Raw genomic sequence first — 13389 nt, forward strand, 5'->3', positions numbered from 1 at the left:
GGAGACTACATGTCAGCCATTATACCTAACTTCTTGCTTACCAGTTTCATGGAGTTTTAAAAGGAATATTCGAGGAAACTCTAATTGGAAGATTTATAGTAGATTCCAAAAAGGGAATCGTAGAACTGTGAATTTTTTAAAGCGGAAGAGTTAAGACTGTCAATAAGCATTAGTGAATAAAAGAAGAAATTGCTATTTATGTTCTAAAGGAATGTTTGAGAAAACTCTGATTAGGAAGTTTCATCTGTATTAAGGACGCCGGATCTAACTATTATTTCTACTAAAAAGAGACAGAATTGAGTTAGGAAGAATTAATGTGTGCTACATAAGTGATGATAAAGGATCCTATGAAAATGAAGTATAAAGTCATATATCTTCGGAAAAGGGCCTTGACAGAGAAAGAAACTGGCTATGAACATTTTGTCTGGATGGCCCTTTAAGTTTATTTTTGGATCCAATTAAATTTGTAGTTAGTTATGTAATATTGTTTGAAGTGTATATATATTGTTTTTGTTTTATTAAATGTGTTTATTTTTGTATTTTGGTCTTGAGTCAGTGATTTATTTGGATTCTGAAAGGAATAGTAAAAAAGAAGTCATTGCACCAATCGGAGTGAACCCTTGTGCAATAAATAAATATAATAAAAGTGCTCGGAAATTAAAAATAATTGTTAGAAATACAGAGATTAAATATAATAAATAAAAATCCTATATATAAACAATGGCACAGCCGGTAGGATTAAATATATTGTTAATAATCCTTTAATTTAAACAGTGGTGCAGCCGGTAGGATTAATATTATGATAATATCCTTTAAATAAAAATCTCTAATATTAACAATGTTATTGTGGATTATTCAAAAGTAGTTTTGCATCTTGCAAGTGTGATTTAGTCAGCTGTCACTATCGTAAACATTGACCAAAAATCCCTGGCCAAAATACAATAGCACAAATGGTATTTCAAATGAAATTTGCTGTAACAGACTATTGCCATGGTTGTTAAAAGTTTATGGACATAAATATTTGAAAGAAATGAGGAACATTTCAGGTCTAATTGTCAGTTTGTATCATCTTCAGACTGAATAAAACATTTAACTCTATAGAGGTCACGGCTGATCTAACAGATACAAACAAATTGTTTAACACAAATATTCTTACACATATCCAGTGTATAGCTTGGAGGTCATGACTAGCTGTGCATGCATATGTTACGAGTGATATTCCACACTGTTTATGCGGTCAGTTTTTGTTTAACACAGATTATGTAAAGGTGTGTGATATTTGATAGTAAATTATATCTGAGAGATACCACGAACTCCGATGTCAGTATAGTAATGGTTTAGTTGTTGTTGTTTTTTATTTACTGTTGAAAATGGCTATAAAAATATATCAATTGGATAATCCATCAGATGTTGAAGAGATTCGGTGAATGTTAATTGAGTCCAATGATGAGAATGATAGAGTTGAATGCGAAGATGAAAGTGATTTAGAAGATGATTATGTGAAAGTTCATTCAGACGATTCGGATACTGAGCAAGATATTTCTAGTGAAGATGAATTAGACATGAATGAAGAGTATTTTCTTGGAAAGGATAAAGAATCAAAATGGAGGAAAAATCCGATAAGAAAACAAATTAGAAGACAGCCGCAGAATATTTTGTGTCAACTTCCATTAGTTCAAAAAATTGTCAAGGCAGAACTTGAAACTTGGAATTGCTTTATCACAGATGATATTTTAGATCTAATCTTATTATATACAAATAAATACATAGATTCTATTTCGAACCAATATTCAAGAGAAAGAGATGCTAAATGAATAGACAAAACAGAATTGAAAGCATTTATATGCCTCTTATATCTAGCTGGTTTACATCACAATAATCGGCTAAATTTTTATTCTTTATATTTCTTTGTTTAATAATTTCTAGATTTAACTGAAAATAAATAAACCATCATGTATTATATTTGCTTTTTTTTTTTTTTTTTTTTTTTTTTTTTTTTTTTTTTTTTTTTTTTTTTTTAAGTTCTATCGCATTTTAGCACATACTAGTAATGAATGTATCTTTCAGATAATGCGACCTAAGCAATTTTTTCGATCGCAACCTCCGCATGGTTAATGATTTAGATACATTTAAACAGTTGTAAATGGTGCATATGTTTTATAATGTAAGTTTGTCATACCTGCCTTTAGCTATTAAACTTTGATAATTTAATGCAGTAGCTTCCCATATCTGATTAGCATATAATTACTGTAGTTAAAAAATTTGGACAATGACAAAGAGCTTCTGAGGTTTTCAGTTAACATATGAACATATTTGAAGCCAGTTATGTAATGGTTTCATTTATTGCAGTGGAGTTTGTCTTGTGGCAACACAAGACAAACTTCACTGCAATAGTCTGTTTGCTTTCTTATGTTGGACAAACACTCATTTAGCAGCAATTAGACTTACAGGTTGTGCAATAAATATCATTCAACAGTATTTTAATCAGTGGATCAACACTGGGACATATTGTCCAAATCATCACTAGCCAATATGACATTATTTAAAATTAAATTTTAACATAGTTAAATTTTTGTTAGAGAGTTTCAATCTTTATTTTCAAAATTGAGTCCAAAACACACTTTAAGTCTTAACCAGCTGAAAATTCATTGAAATAAATTTATATTTTTAACTTTGCTATAGCCTCATAGACAGAAGAGGCATTGTGATACCAGAAAGTCAGATAGCTCTACGAGGCAATTATGGATCTGTTAAATCCTCACAACCAAAGGTAAAAGTTTTTGCAATATTTTAAATTCTCAAATCATATTAAATTTTTATTTATAAAAAATGTTCTTAAGTATTTGCCAGTCATTCTTATATTCAGTATGAGTAGCATCTTTATTGTGGTCAGAAAATTTTTGTGGCTTATTTGGATCATTCAATCAGTTGGTGAATAAATATTTTAATCTGTAGGAAGTAATCCAATAAACACTGTTTAGTGCATCTTCTTCCTGTTGCATGTGTTTGTATCTTAACTAGCTGGGGGAAAAAAAAAAAATATATATATATATATATATATATTTGAAAAAAATAGATTTAATGACTCCAAGACCGAGATAACATATAAAGATTTTAATGATAAATACTACTAGTTTCGGCATATAGCAGCCTTCTTCAGGTATTTACAAAGGAAAGGAATACTAATAAACATTGAATTATTTAAACAAACTGTAAATTACAGGTACAAATTGCCTCACATAATCGATACATAAAAATGTTGTATTTTTCAAGTTGTTCCAACTGGCGTGCCATTGTTTGTTGCAATTGTGCGTGCAAGTTCACGTGAACGCCAATATTGAATAACTGCAGCATGGCTATCTGGGATGTTATAACTTAAATTATTATTTAAGTGGACCGGGTCAAACTAACAAATCTATTGAACAACGCATAGAAGAGCATAAGAGAGACATCTCATACAAAAGATCTCATGCAACTGCGTTATCCAGTCATGTTCTTTTTTCAAATAATCCTAATGATGACCAACAAAGCCACTCTGTATGCTGGAATAGATCAGAAAATATTTTTCGCTGTGAAGATGAGTTTGAAAGGAAAATCGTAGAATCAAGGGAAATCCTACTGAACCCGGTCCACTTAAATAATAATTTAAGTTATAACATCCCAGATAGCCATGCTGCAGTTATTCAATATTGGCGTTCACGTGAACTTGCACGCACAATTGCAACAAACAATGGCACGCCAGTTGGAACAACTTGAAAAATACAACGTTTTTATGTATCGATTATGTGAGGCAATTTGTACCTGTAATTTACAGTTTGTTTAAATAATTCAATGTTTATTAGTATTCCTTTCCTTTATAAATACCTGAAGAAGGCTGCTATATGCCGAAACTAGTAGTATTTATCATTAAAATTTTTATGTTATCTCGGTCTTGGAGTCATTAAATCTATTTTTTTCAAATGTATAACAACCGAGTGAAAGCTGATCGCCACATATATATATATATATATATATATATATATATATATATATATTGTTATTCTGCATGATGAACAATAAAGATATTTGATTCAGAATTAAAACTGAGTATTTTTTTATGGATATGCATTTAACTATTATGCAGCAAAATACTGGTATGTATATATATATATATATATATATATATATATATATATATATATATTAGCTTCATTCAGAGTGAAATGGTTCTCATTATTTCCATTTTGTTATATCTTTGAAGAAATATGCCTTGTTCACTTGGCTTGTTTGTTAGATATAGATTTGGTTAAATCTGAACTTTGGTTCAAGGACAGGTGTTTTTAATGTCCACAACAAGATAAAAGACTGTTTTAACAAAATCTAACTAAATAAGCATTGCATAAATATAAATCGGCAACATTCTATGCTTTGTTAAGTCTCATAGTTAATTTGAAGCCAATTACAGGCAGAATTTTAGCAAACTTTCAAAATAACAGAAAGATATTTTATTTTTTGTGGGAGGTACAAGTTTCCTCCTTCATTAACTAATTTGTATAAAGTAGTTTTTGACTGTCATCTACAGTTAAAACTTAAGATAACAGAATAAATATTGTAATTGCCTTATCAGAATTACTAATAATTACATTCAAAATCCATTTGTTATTAAACATTCTTAATATCTTCTCATAGGAGCATTACAAAAAAACAAACAGAATTTTATCACTTGAATAACATATTAAAAAATAAAAACAAAAAACTGACATATTATTTTTATTTCTTTTCCATTATTGGGTTTCTGACATTTGCTGCATTTAAACTAAATGTAAAAAAAGAGAATGGGATGTTAAATATTACTTGTATCTTAGTAACATTGGATAAAAATCATTAACATTGAACTCTATTATGATTGATGCAGTTTGTAAAAGATTAAGTTGAATATAATTTAACACATTTTTGATTTAAAATTAAGATTTACTTGCATTGTTCTAATAACCTGCTATTCATTGAAGAGGGAGAAACCACAATGGGGAAATGCACTTTACCAAACTATGTATTCTTTATTTATTTTTATTTATATTTTGCATCATGCATTGTTTTGTTTTTGTTTTTTACATGCTAACTATAAGTATTATTTGCTATTTCTCTATTTTTTAAAGGCATAAGTTGTTAGGAATTAGTTGCAAATAATGCAAATCTGAACAAATTGATATTGTTGAGAAATTTTAGAGATTTTTGGCTGATCAGTAATTTGAGGACATTTTACATTGCTGGGAAACTGTTGGTATTGCAAATAATAATGGTATGCATAAACCATCTGTTTGATATTAGAAAAAAAAAAGAGTTTTTTGTAATGTAATATCGAATACATCTCCATTCTTATAGAGGGGGTTGCTAAAGATATTGACATGTTATTTGATCAGCTAATTTGCAACACAGCCATATTCTGCTGACTAATTTTATAGTCAAATTACTAAATATATTTTTCTCACATTTTTTAGCTTGGTGCACTTGTACACTCATTTCATTTTATACAAAATTCATTATTTCCTTGTTAAGGATCACTAGGCTCTAATTATTAAAAATGGATGGAGTCACTGAAAAAAAGTGGAGTAATGGTTTTTTCCTTTCTGGTTAAACAAAAAAGTAAAACATGAGTGTCTTGGACTTCATTAAGGTAGTGATTTTATTCAATAAAAATCACTAGTAATTTTCCAGATTTTCTTCATCATCATCATCATCAAATTCCTGCCATGTACCCTCAAGGGGTGTACAGGATATGACAGTACTACATGAAAAAATTACATCATTACTAACTTCCTATCTACAATTTTCCTCCAAATCAGTCTGTTACTTGTCAAGACATTATCAGATCTTATATTTCTATCGTCTAAGGCACTTTGTACCATATCAATCCACCTATATCTTGGTCTTCCTCTGGGTCGTTTTCCTGCCAACCTGGCAGAGAACACTTGTTTTGCTAATCTTTCCTCTCCCATTCTATTTAAGTGACCATACCATCTGAGATTAGCTCTGCTAACGCATTCCTGGATGCTGACAATGTCAAGTTCTTTCCTAATATCCTCATTTTTAATATGATATTGCCATTGATGCCATCTGTTCACGCCTCTAATCTTTCTCAGGACTATCATATCTGCGGTCTCTAGTCTTTGGTCAAGTGTTTTACTTCTGACCCAGCTCTCAGATCCATAAGTTAAAATTGGTTTGAACACAGTCTTGTATACAGCTAATTTAGTGTTCCGACTAATTTCTTTCTTATTCCATATGAATTTATTCAATTGACTTCCCACGATACCAGCTTTGCTGATTCTGTTGTCTATTTCTATATTTAGTTTACCATCTTCAGTAAAAATTGTGCCTAAGTAGCTGAAATGTTTTACTTGTTCCACAGGTTCTCCATTCACAACACAGTTGACATTTTCAATGATTCTGCCTATTTTCATTGTCTTTGTCTTTTTATTGCTGACCTTCATACCATATCTATTACAACAGCTATTCAATTTAGTCAGAGAATCTTGCAGACTTGTAGCGGATTTATTTAGAAGTATAACATCATCCGCATAAAGCAAAGAGCTGACATTAACATCTCCAATTTTGATATCAGGTTTAATACCACATTCCTTCATAATGTGATCCATATAGATAATGAATAACAGTGGGGATAATGTACATCCTTGTCTCACACCAGATTTAACATTAAACCATCTTCCTGTACTTCCTTCAATTCTAACTGCTGACTCACAACTCAAATAAAGACTAAGTATTGCTTGATATAATGCCCCATTGACACCATATAACTGCAGCGTATTGAATAGCTTCTCTCTTGGCACCTTGTCATATGCCTTTTCCAAATCGACAAAACTTAAATACAGATCTTTGTTATATTCCCATGCTTTCTCGACTATTTGTCGTAAAGTGAAGATCTGATCCTGGCAGCCTCTATTTGGCCTGAATCCAGCTTGTTCTTCACCAAGCTTTTCTTCCACAATTCTTCTCAACCGTTTCTCAAGTATACTTGCATAGATCTTGCCAGGAACACTCAGTAGGGAAATACCTCTGTAATTCTCACATTCAGTTTTATTTCCCTTTTTATATATGGGTACTATGAGAGCTCTACTCCAATCATCGGGAATTCGTCCCTCTGTCCAGGCTTTCTGAACTATGCAGTGCAGCCACTGTAAGACTCTTATACCACCATACTTCAGCATTTCTGGTCGAATATCATCTACTCCTGCTGCCTTTCCACATTTCAAGCCTTTGATGGCTTTTTCTACTTCAAGTATGGATATGTATTCCTGACTGCATGCCTGGTCAGTGTTTTTTATCACTGTGCTGTCATCACTGCTTGTTTCATTTAGCAGTTTTTCAAAGTAATTACTCCATACTTCAAGGATATCTTTTTCTCCTGTTTTCATTTCACCTTTATCATCTCTAATTCCTTTTACAGCACTCTTTCCTCCATTCCTAAGCTTCTTCAACAACCTCCAGAATATTTTGCCACCTTCTTGATATTTATTTTCTATATTCTTGCCAAAGTCCTCCCATGACTTTTGTTTAGCTAGTTTTACACACTGTTTAGCTTTCTTACATTTGTCTCTATATTCTCTAAGAGCACAAGCTGACTTATTTGCCAGGAACTTTTGGTATGCTTTCTTCTTTTCCTTCACTGCCTCTTTAACTTCCTGTGTCCACCAGGGAGTTCTGATTTTTTTATCTTTGCACACAACCTCACCACATGCCTCTCTGGCAGAATCAATCAATGTTTCCTTCAGAGTTTGCCACTGAATCTCCAAGGTTTGATTCCTGTTCTCAAACTCTTTCATTTTCTTTTCAATAATATTTCTGTATTTTAGTCTACAGTTTACATCTGAGAGCTGCTCAACTTTTATTCGCTTTAAAACTTTCTTACATGTTATTCTTTTCAATATGAAATTCAATTTTATCCTGCTCAAGACTAAATAGTGATCACTTCCAATTTCAAATCCTCTGTACACTCTGGTGTCCTGCACCAGGGAGAAAACATCACTATCAACAATAACATAGTCAATGAGACTTTTCTTATTCCTAGCCTCTTCTCTCCATGTGAATTTGTGCACATTTTTATGTTGGAACATGGTGTTAGTAATAACCAGTCCATGTCCTGAGCAGAAATCCAACAGATATTTGCCATTATTATTAGCTTTGCTCTTTTCTCCAAATTTTCCCAAAATATTTTTGTATGTCTCACAATCATTTCCTACTCTACTATTTAGATCCCCAACAAGGACCAACTTTTCCTTTTTCATTGTGTCAGTTGCTTTTTCTAAAGCCTCAAAAAATTCCTCCACTTCTACCTTAGTAGAACCTTCTGTGGGACCATAGGCACAAATAAGTCTCATTGTCCAGTTCCCCATTCTCATATTTGCCCACATTACTCTACTTGAGACTGACTGCCATTCAAGAAGATTAGCCTCGTATTTTGTGTTGAATACTATGGCTACTCCTTCTTTTCCTTGATTGTTATTGCCTGAATATAACATTTTGTATTTATTGCTCAGAAAGATCTCACCAGTTTTGGTCTTTTTTGTTTCAGTCACCCCTATTATGTCGATCTGGTACTTATCTAATTCCTCAGCTAGCTCCATTTCTTTGCCATTCAGGCTTCTTACGTTGATAGTACCGATCTTCAACTCTGGTGATGTTGAGTTGGGGTTTGTTTTCAGATTTGTTCCAGTAGCTGACTTTTCGCTGTTCACCCTGGTTCCCTGGCGAAAACAACGGGGGCCTTGTTTAACCGGGCGACGCCCCAGCCGGCATGAAATTTTGTCATGTTGTACCATCATTTTTTATTTTGGTTTAACCAATAAGAATACAATTTGGTCGGCTAAATCCCAAATTGCCAGCCCATCCTCGTTCGTTCAGTATCAAAGTAGATACCCAACAGGGTGCACCACGAGAAGGTGAGGATTGGACATTAGGTCAGAAGCCCTGGTCGGTTCTCCGCATTCCTTTAAAGGCTATGTGGAGGTCTCCTCTCAGTTATACAGCTTTGACCCTTAAGCACCCCACCAGATTTTCTTAAAAGGGCAAAATTATAAACTGAAATCTTTATTTCATTAATATTCCAACACTTAAAGATGCATATTTTGCTAATAATAAAACACAATGCAATTTTTCATACATGATTGACTGTTATAGAAACAAGAACAGCAAAGAAATTTAAAGCAGATAAAATAGTACTATTAGAATTTTTCTCACTGTGATGTGGTTAAAATAGTACTATTAGAATTACTTTCTTGCAATAATAATAATGCAGTAATGTTTATTATTGCATTATTACATAATTTAGTAATAATGAACTGTTGAATTGATGTGCTTTGAATTTTTGTTGTTTTGTTTCTAACCGATTCATTAATACAGTTTTCTAATTATGATTAAAACATTTCTGCAGAATGGAGTATCTTCAGCCCCTGTACTTGAAACTACACAGACACCTACTTCATCAGGAGCATATGGAACTATAAATACAACTATCAAGCCAGCTAATGGTGGCTATCATGGAACGAGAGATGTCCCATATCAGAACACTTCACTACATGGTAATAAATACATCTTGACATTTCACAGAAAATCTTTTAAGCTGAATGTGTTTTTATTTAGCAACAGCACTAATAGTGCAGTTAAATCACAAAAGTTAAAAAAAAATAGAGAAAAACTATCTAAAAAAAATTAAAAACATTATTTTTATCTAATTAGCACCTTATTTAACCAATATGTATTTAACCAGTGTATAGTAATGTACTGTTATTGTAATTATGCCCTTAGTATGCTTAATCCTCAGCACTTATTAGGTAACATTAATATTACCATGTTTTATTATTTGAAAAATTTTATTTTATTATCAGCATTATTTTTTTTGTAAACATACAGTAAAGTAAAATTTTGTTTATTTCATTATTATTATTTTTTGTTCCCAGAGAACAAACTCTAAACAATTTTCTAATGGGGAATGCCACTAGTTAAAATGAATGTTACTAAAACAGAATTTTAAAGACGTATCAAACATCAACTCCTGAATAAAACTATTGTAACTTTGCATCTGTTTAAAATACATACACAGAAAAGATAACATAATGACCTCATTAACATATATATAAATGAGAGAGAGCATCTGCTCGCAATGAAAAGTGACAATGAAGAAACTTTTATTCTTGTGATTATTATGTGGACAGAATTATTTTATTTCATTAGGTATATAAATGTCCAGAACATGCCAGGCAGTAATGTATAAAAGTTGCTGTTACAGCCAGTTAAACATTAAAGAATAACAAATTCTTGTTGGGAAGCTTCCATTTCATCCTTACTTTTATATTAGTCTATATGACTGTCATTTATTATTTTAACTAAAATTTAGAAAGGAATTTCTCTTTTTGCCTGACTATTTTTCACTTAGTGTTTTCATTATATTTTGGAACTTCCTTTTATAAATTCATGGTGTGATGACCATTTGAATTGCTTCTTACTTGGATTATAATTCTTACTAGTCATAATTTTCACTGTGCCTTTTCTCTTCAAAATACATTTCTCACACACATAAAAAAAAAAAGCAGATAATTGTAAGTTGTATGTCATCTTCTGAAAATGTTAGTGCTACAACTGTAATACAGTGAACTCTCTTACTATAGCAAACTTCTAGGAATCAGATGTATAGTTTATTGTGGATCGTTTGCTAATGAATGTGAATCGCCTCCATAATAGCATTGATGCTTTGAGACTGGCTGGGACTTTTTAGAAGTTTGTTATAATGAAATGTAATGGCGTTTCTTATAGTGAGAATAAGACAAAGAATGTTTGAGTGAGAGATCTGTGCTTATTATTGTTGTATGTTTTCATTACATGGTTCATTTCTTAAAAACTTGTGTTATATATTCTAATGATTATTTTAAATAAGAATGAATTATTCTAAATAAGAGCATTCATGCTATGCCTAGCATTCCCATATCATTTTCTTTTTTTTAATCTTTTTAGGGACAAGTCGTAATAGTGTATCAATGACAGTAGTAACTCCTCATTCTCGCATACCTCTAGATTCTGATTTCAGCAGCAAATCAACAGTGGTACCTCCTTTGCACACGCTGCGAATGGAGGGAAATGAACAGGACTCTATAGATGGTGGAAGTCAACTTTCTTTGCTGAGACAAAGTGCTGTATAGTAAATTATTGGTGTAATATATAGAGCCAAGGGACTCCAGTATTTTTTTTTCTTCAAAGTGCCATCATTTTTCTCAGTGACTGTGATGTTCAATATCATTTGTGAATCCACTAGGGGAGGGGAAGCTAAAGGTAATTTTACAACTACATGATTACTTGTACAATCTAAGACTGAAACAACAGTATATTTTTTATTAGGGATTAGGCATTATTTCATTAAAAACTGAAGCAATTAGTGAAAGAATATGCCTTTACTAATTTGAACATATATCCTGTCTTTACTGCCAACTCATTAAGGCTCTAAAATCTATATAAAAAGTAGTACTTTTTACATTATCATATAAGATTTATATTATAAAATGCATAGTTTAATTTAGAGATTTTAGAAAGCTTTAGGATGTTTAGAAAGTGTTTACACAAAACTAAAAAAAGGAAAAAAAAAGGAAAAAAGCAAGTGAAAAGAACTCTGTACAGTGCTCCTGTAAGATTACTGAAGATTTAAATTTTAGTTTGCTTACTTTACAACTATCACTTTCTTTAATTATTAGACAATAGATATATTTAGACGCCATAATGGAAGTGCAGAAATCAGAATTGAAAATCTCATTTAGTGTCATCGTCATTGTCACCTGTTTATCCTTTCAAGTCCATATCTGCTATATACTATCAGATACAAGCTATGAACGGATTTTATTTTTAATTTGCTATTTTATCAACTTAACAGTGTTGTGAATGAGTGGATATGCTGTCGTGCATGTGTGTGTACATATATATGTATATATATAATGTTGTGTATATTTTTTATTTATACATCAATGCAGTAGTGTCTGCTTATTTTGAGGTGTAGACATGAAATTTTAATGAGTACAAATTCTCGTCCATGTGATAATATTTTTCCTTCTGATATAATATATAGGATGACACCAGGTGTGAAATCTTTCAAATGAGATGGACAGTAGTTCATCAGATCTTTTAGAACTCTTTTGGAAATGGCTGTTTTGTTCTTTTATATATTATAAATTTCAATTATAGAGAATATTTCAGAATTAAATTTTTACATATTTTAATTATAGTTAAGTAATGTAATACAGTCAAAATGCTAAGTTTAAAGAAATTTATCTATTGGCACATACAGTTGTAGTTTGCTATATCTGTTTAAAAAATATTTTACTGTTTTAAAAATAAGCCAGCATCTGCAATGTTAGTTTTCATAAGATAAACTAAAAGGCTGAATATATTTACTTTCTGAAATATTACTTTATCTGCAAATTTGAATGGGAATTTTACAGTGCAGTTAATTGATGTAAGAGTTATTTATTTTATTCTAAACACTTCTTTTGAAAGTAACTGAAATATAATTTTGATAATTCTGTACATTTTTGTAAAAATATAACTGAAGAGGTCTTTAAAATAATTTGAAGTTTAAATAAATTGTTTTTATATAATTTTATTGATAACTGATTATTTATGATGAGTAGTTTCTTGCCACTAAGCATCAAAATGTTGAATATGTAAGTGCTAACATTTCAATTAGAAATGTGTTTTAAATGTAGAAACTATTGGAACATAAAATATGTAAAAATATTGCTGTATTACATTCTTTCTTCCGTCCTTTTGCCAGTTTTTTTTTTTTTTTTAATGTATTAAAGATTTTTTTATTTCTTACAAAAGTAGTCAATTAACTTTTTTAATAAGGAAAATTAATCAAAACAAATTTGATTCATACATTTTTTAATACAAGTCATTTGTACAAGTTTTCCCATACTCTTATAATAATAGCAAATAGTTTTATAACTTTTAATTTTTTAATTTTATGCTTAAGTACAGAATTGCTAGCAGCAGTGTTCTTGAAAGAAGAATAATTCTGCTTAATAGCAACATTTTCCCAAATTTCAATAATTTTTTCCTTTCTTATATCTTGACAGTATTGTTGTAATTTCTTTCAGCAAGCAGCAGCATATTACTAAAATAATGTCATTAGTGATTACATGTTATAAATCTTCTTTATAAATTTGACCTTCTCATTAAAATATAAATTGATATTAATTATGAACTGTTTAAGCAATATGAGAATTAACAAGAAATCATAGCTTTTAAATGTTTGTTAATATGGCAAAATTTAATTGGCAAAAGTGCCAATTAAATTCATTCATCTATTAAACTTCTTTATAAATTTGATATCTCCATTTTTAATATATGGGA

General features: G+C 30.7%; 1 protein-coding gene across 2 annotated transcripts in view; it reads left to right on the plus strand.

Annotated features, from left to right (window-relative positions):
* The window catches only part of app (Palmitoyltransferase app), a 119352-nt gene extending 106686 nt beyond the window's left edge, over positions 1–12666 (plus strand). For both annotated transcript variants that reach the window (XM_090403614.1, XM_090403613.1), the window contains exons 9-11: positions 2683–2770; positions 9428–9575; positions 11005–12666. In XM_090403614.1, coding sequence (XP_090259740.1) covers positions 2683–2770; positions 9428–9575; positions 11005–11189 — 421 coding nt within the window. In that variant the 3' untranslated portion in view covers positions 11190–12666. The remainder of the gene's footprint in view (positions 1–2682; positions 2771–9427; positions 9576–11004) is intronic.
* The last annotated feature ends 723 nt before the right edge of the window (positions 12667–13389 follow it).

The sequence above is a fragment of the Typopeltis vanoorti genome, chromosome 14 (assembly GCF_054136105.1).
Source record: "Typopeltis vanoorti isolate ZY-2024b chromosome 14, IOZ_Tvanoo_1.0, whole genome shotgun sequence".
Classification (NCBI taxonomy): domain Eukaryota; kingdom Metazoa; phylum Arthropoda; class Arachnida; order Uropygi; family Thelyphonidae; genus Typopeltis; species Typopeltis vanoorti.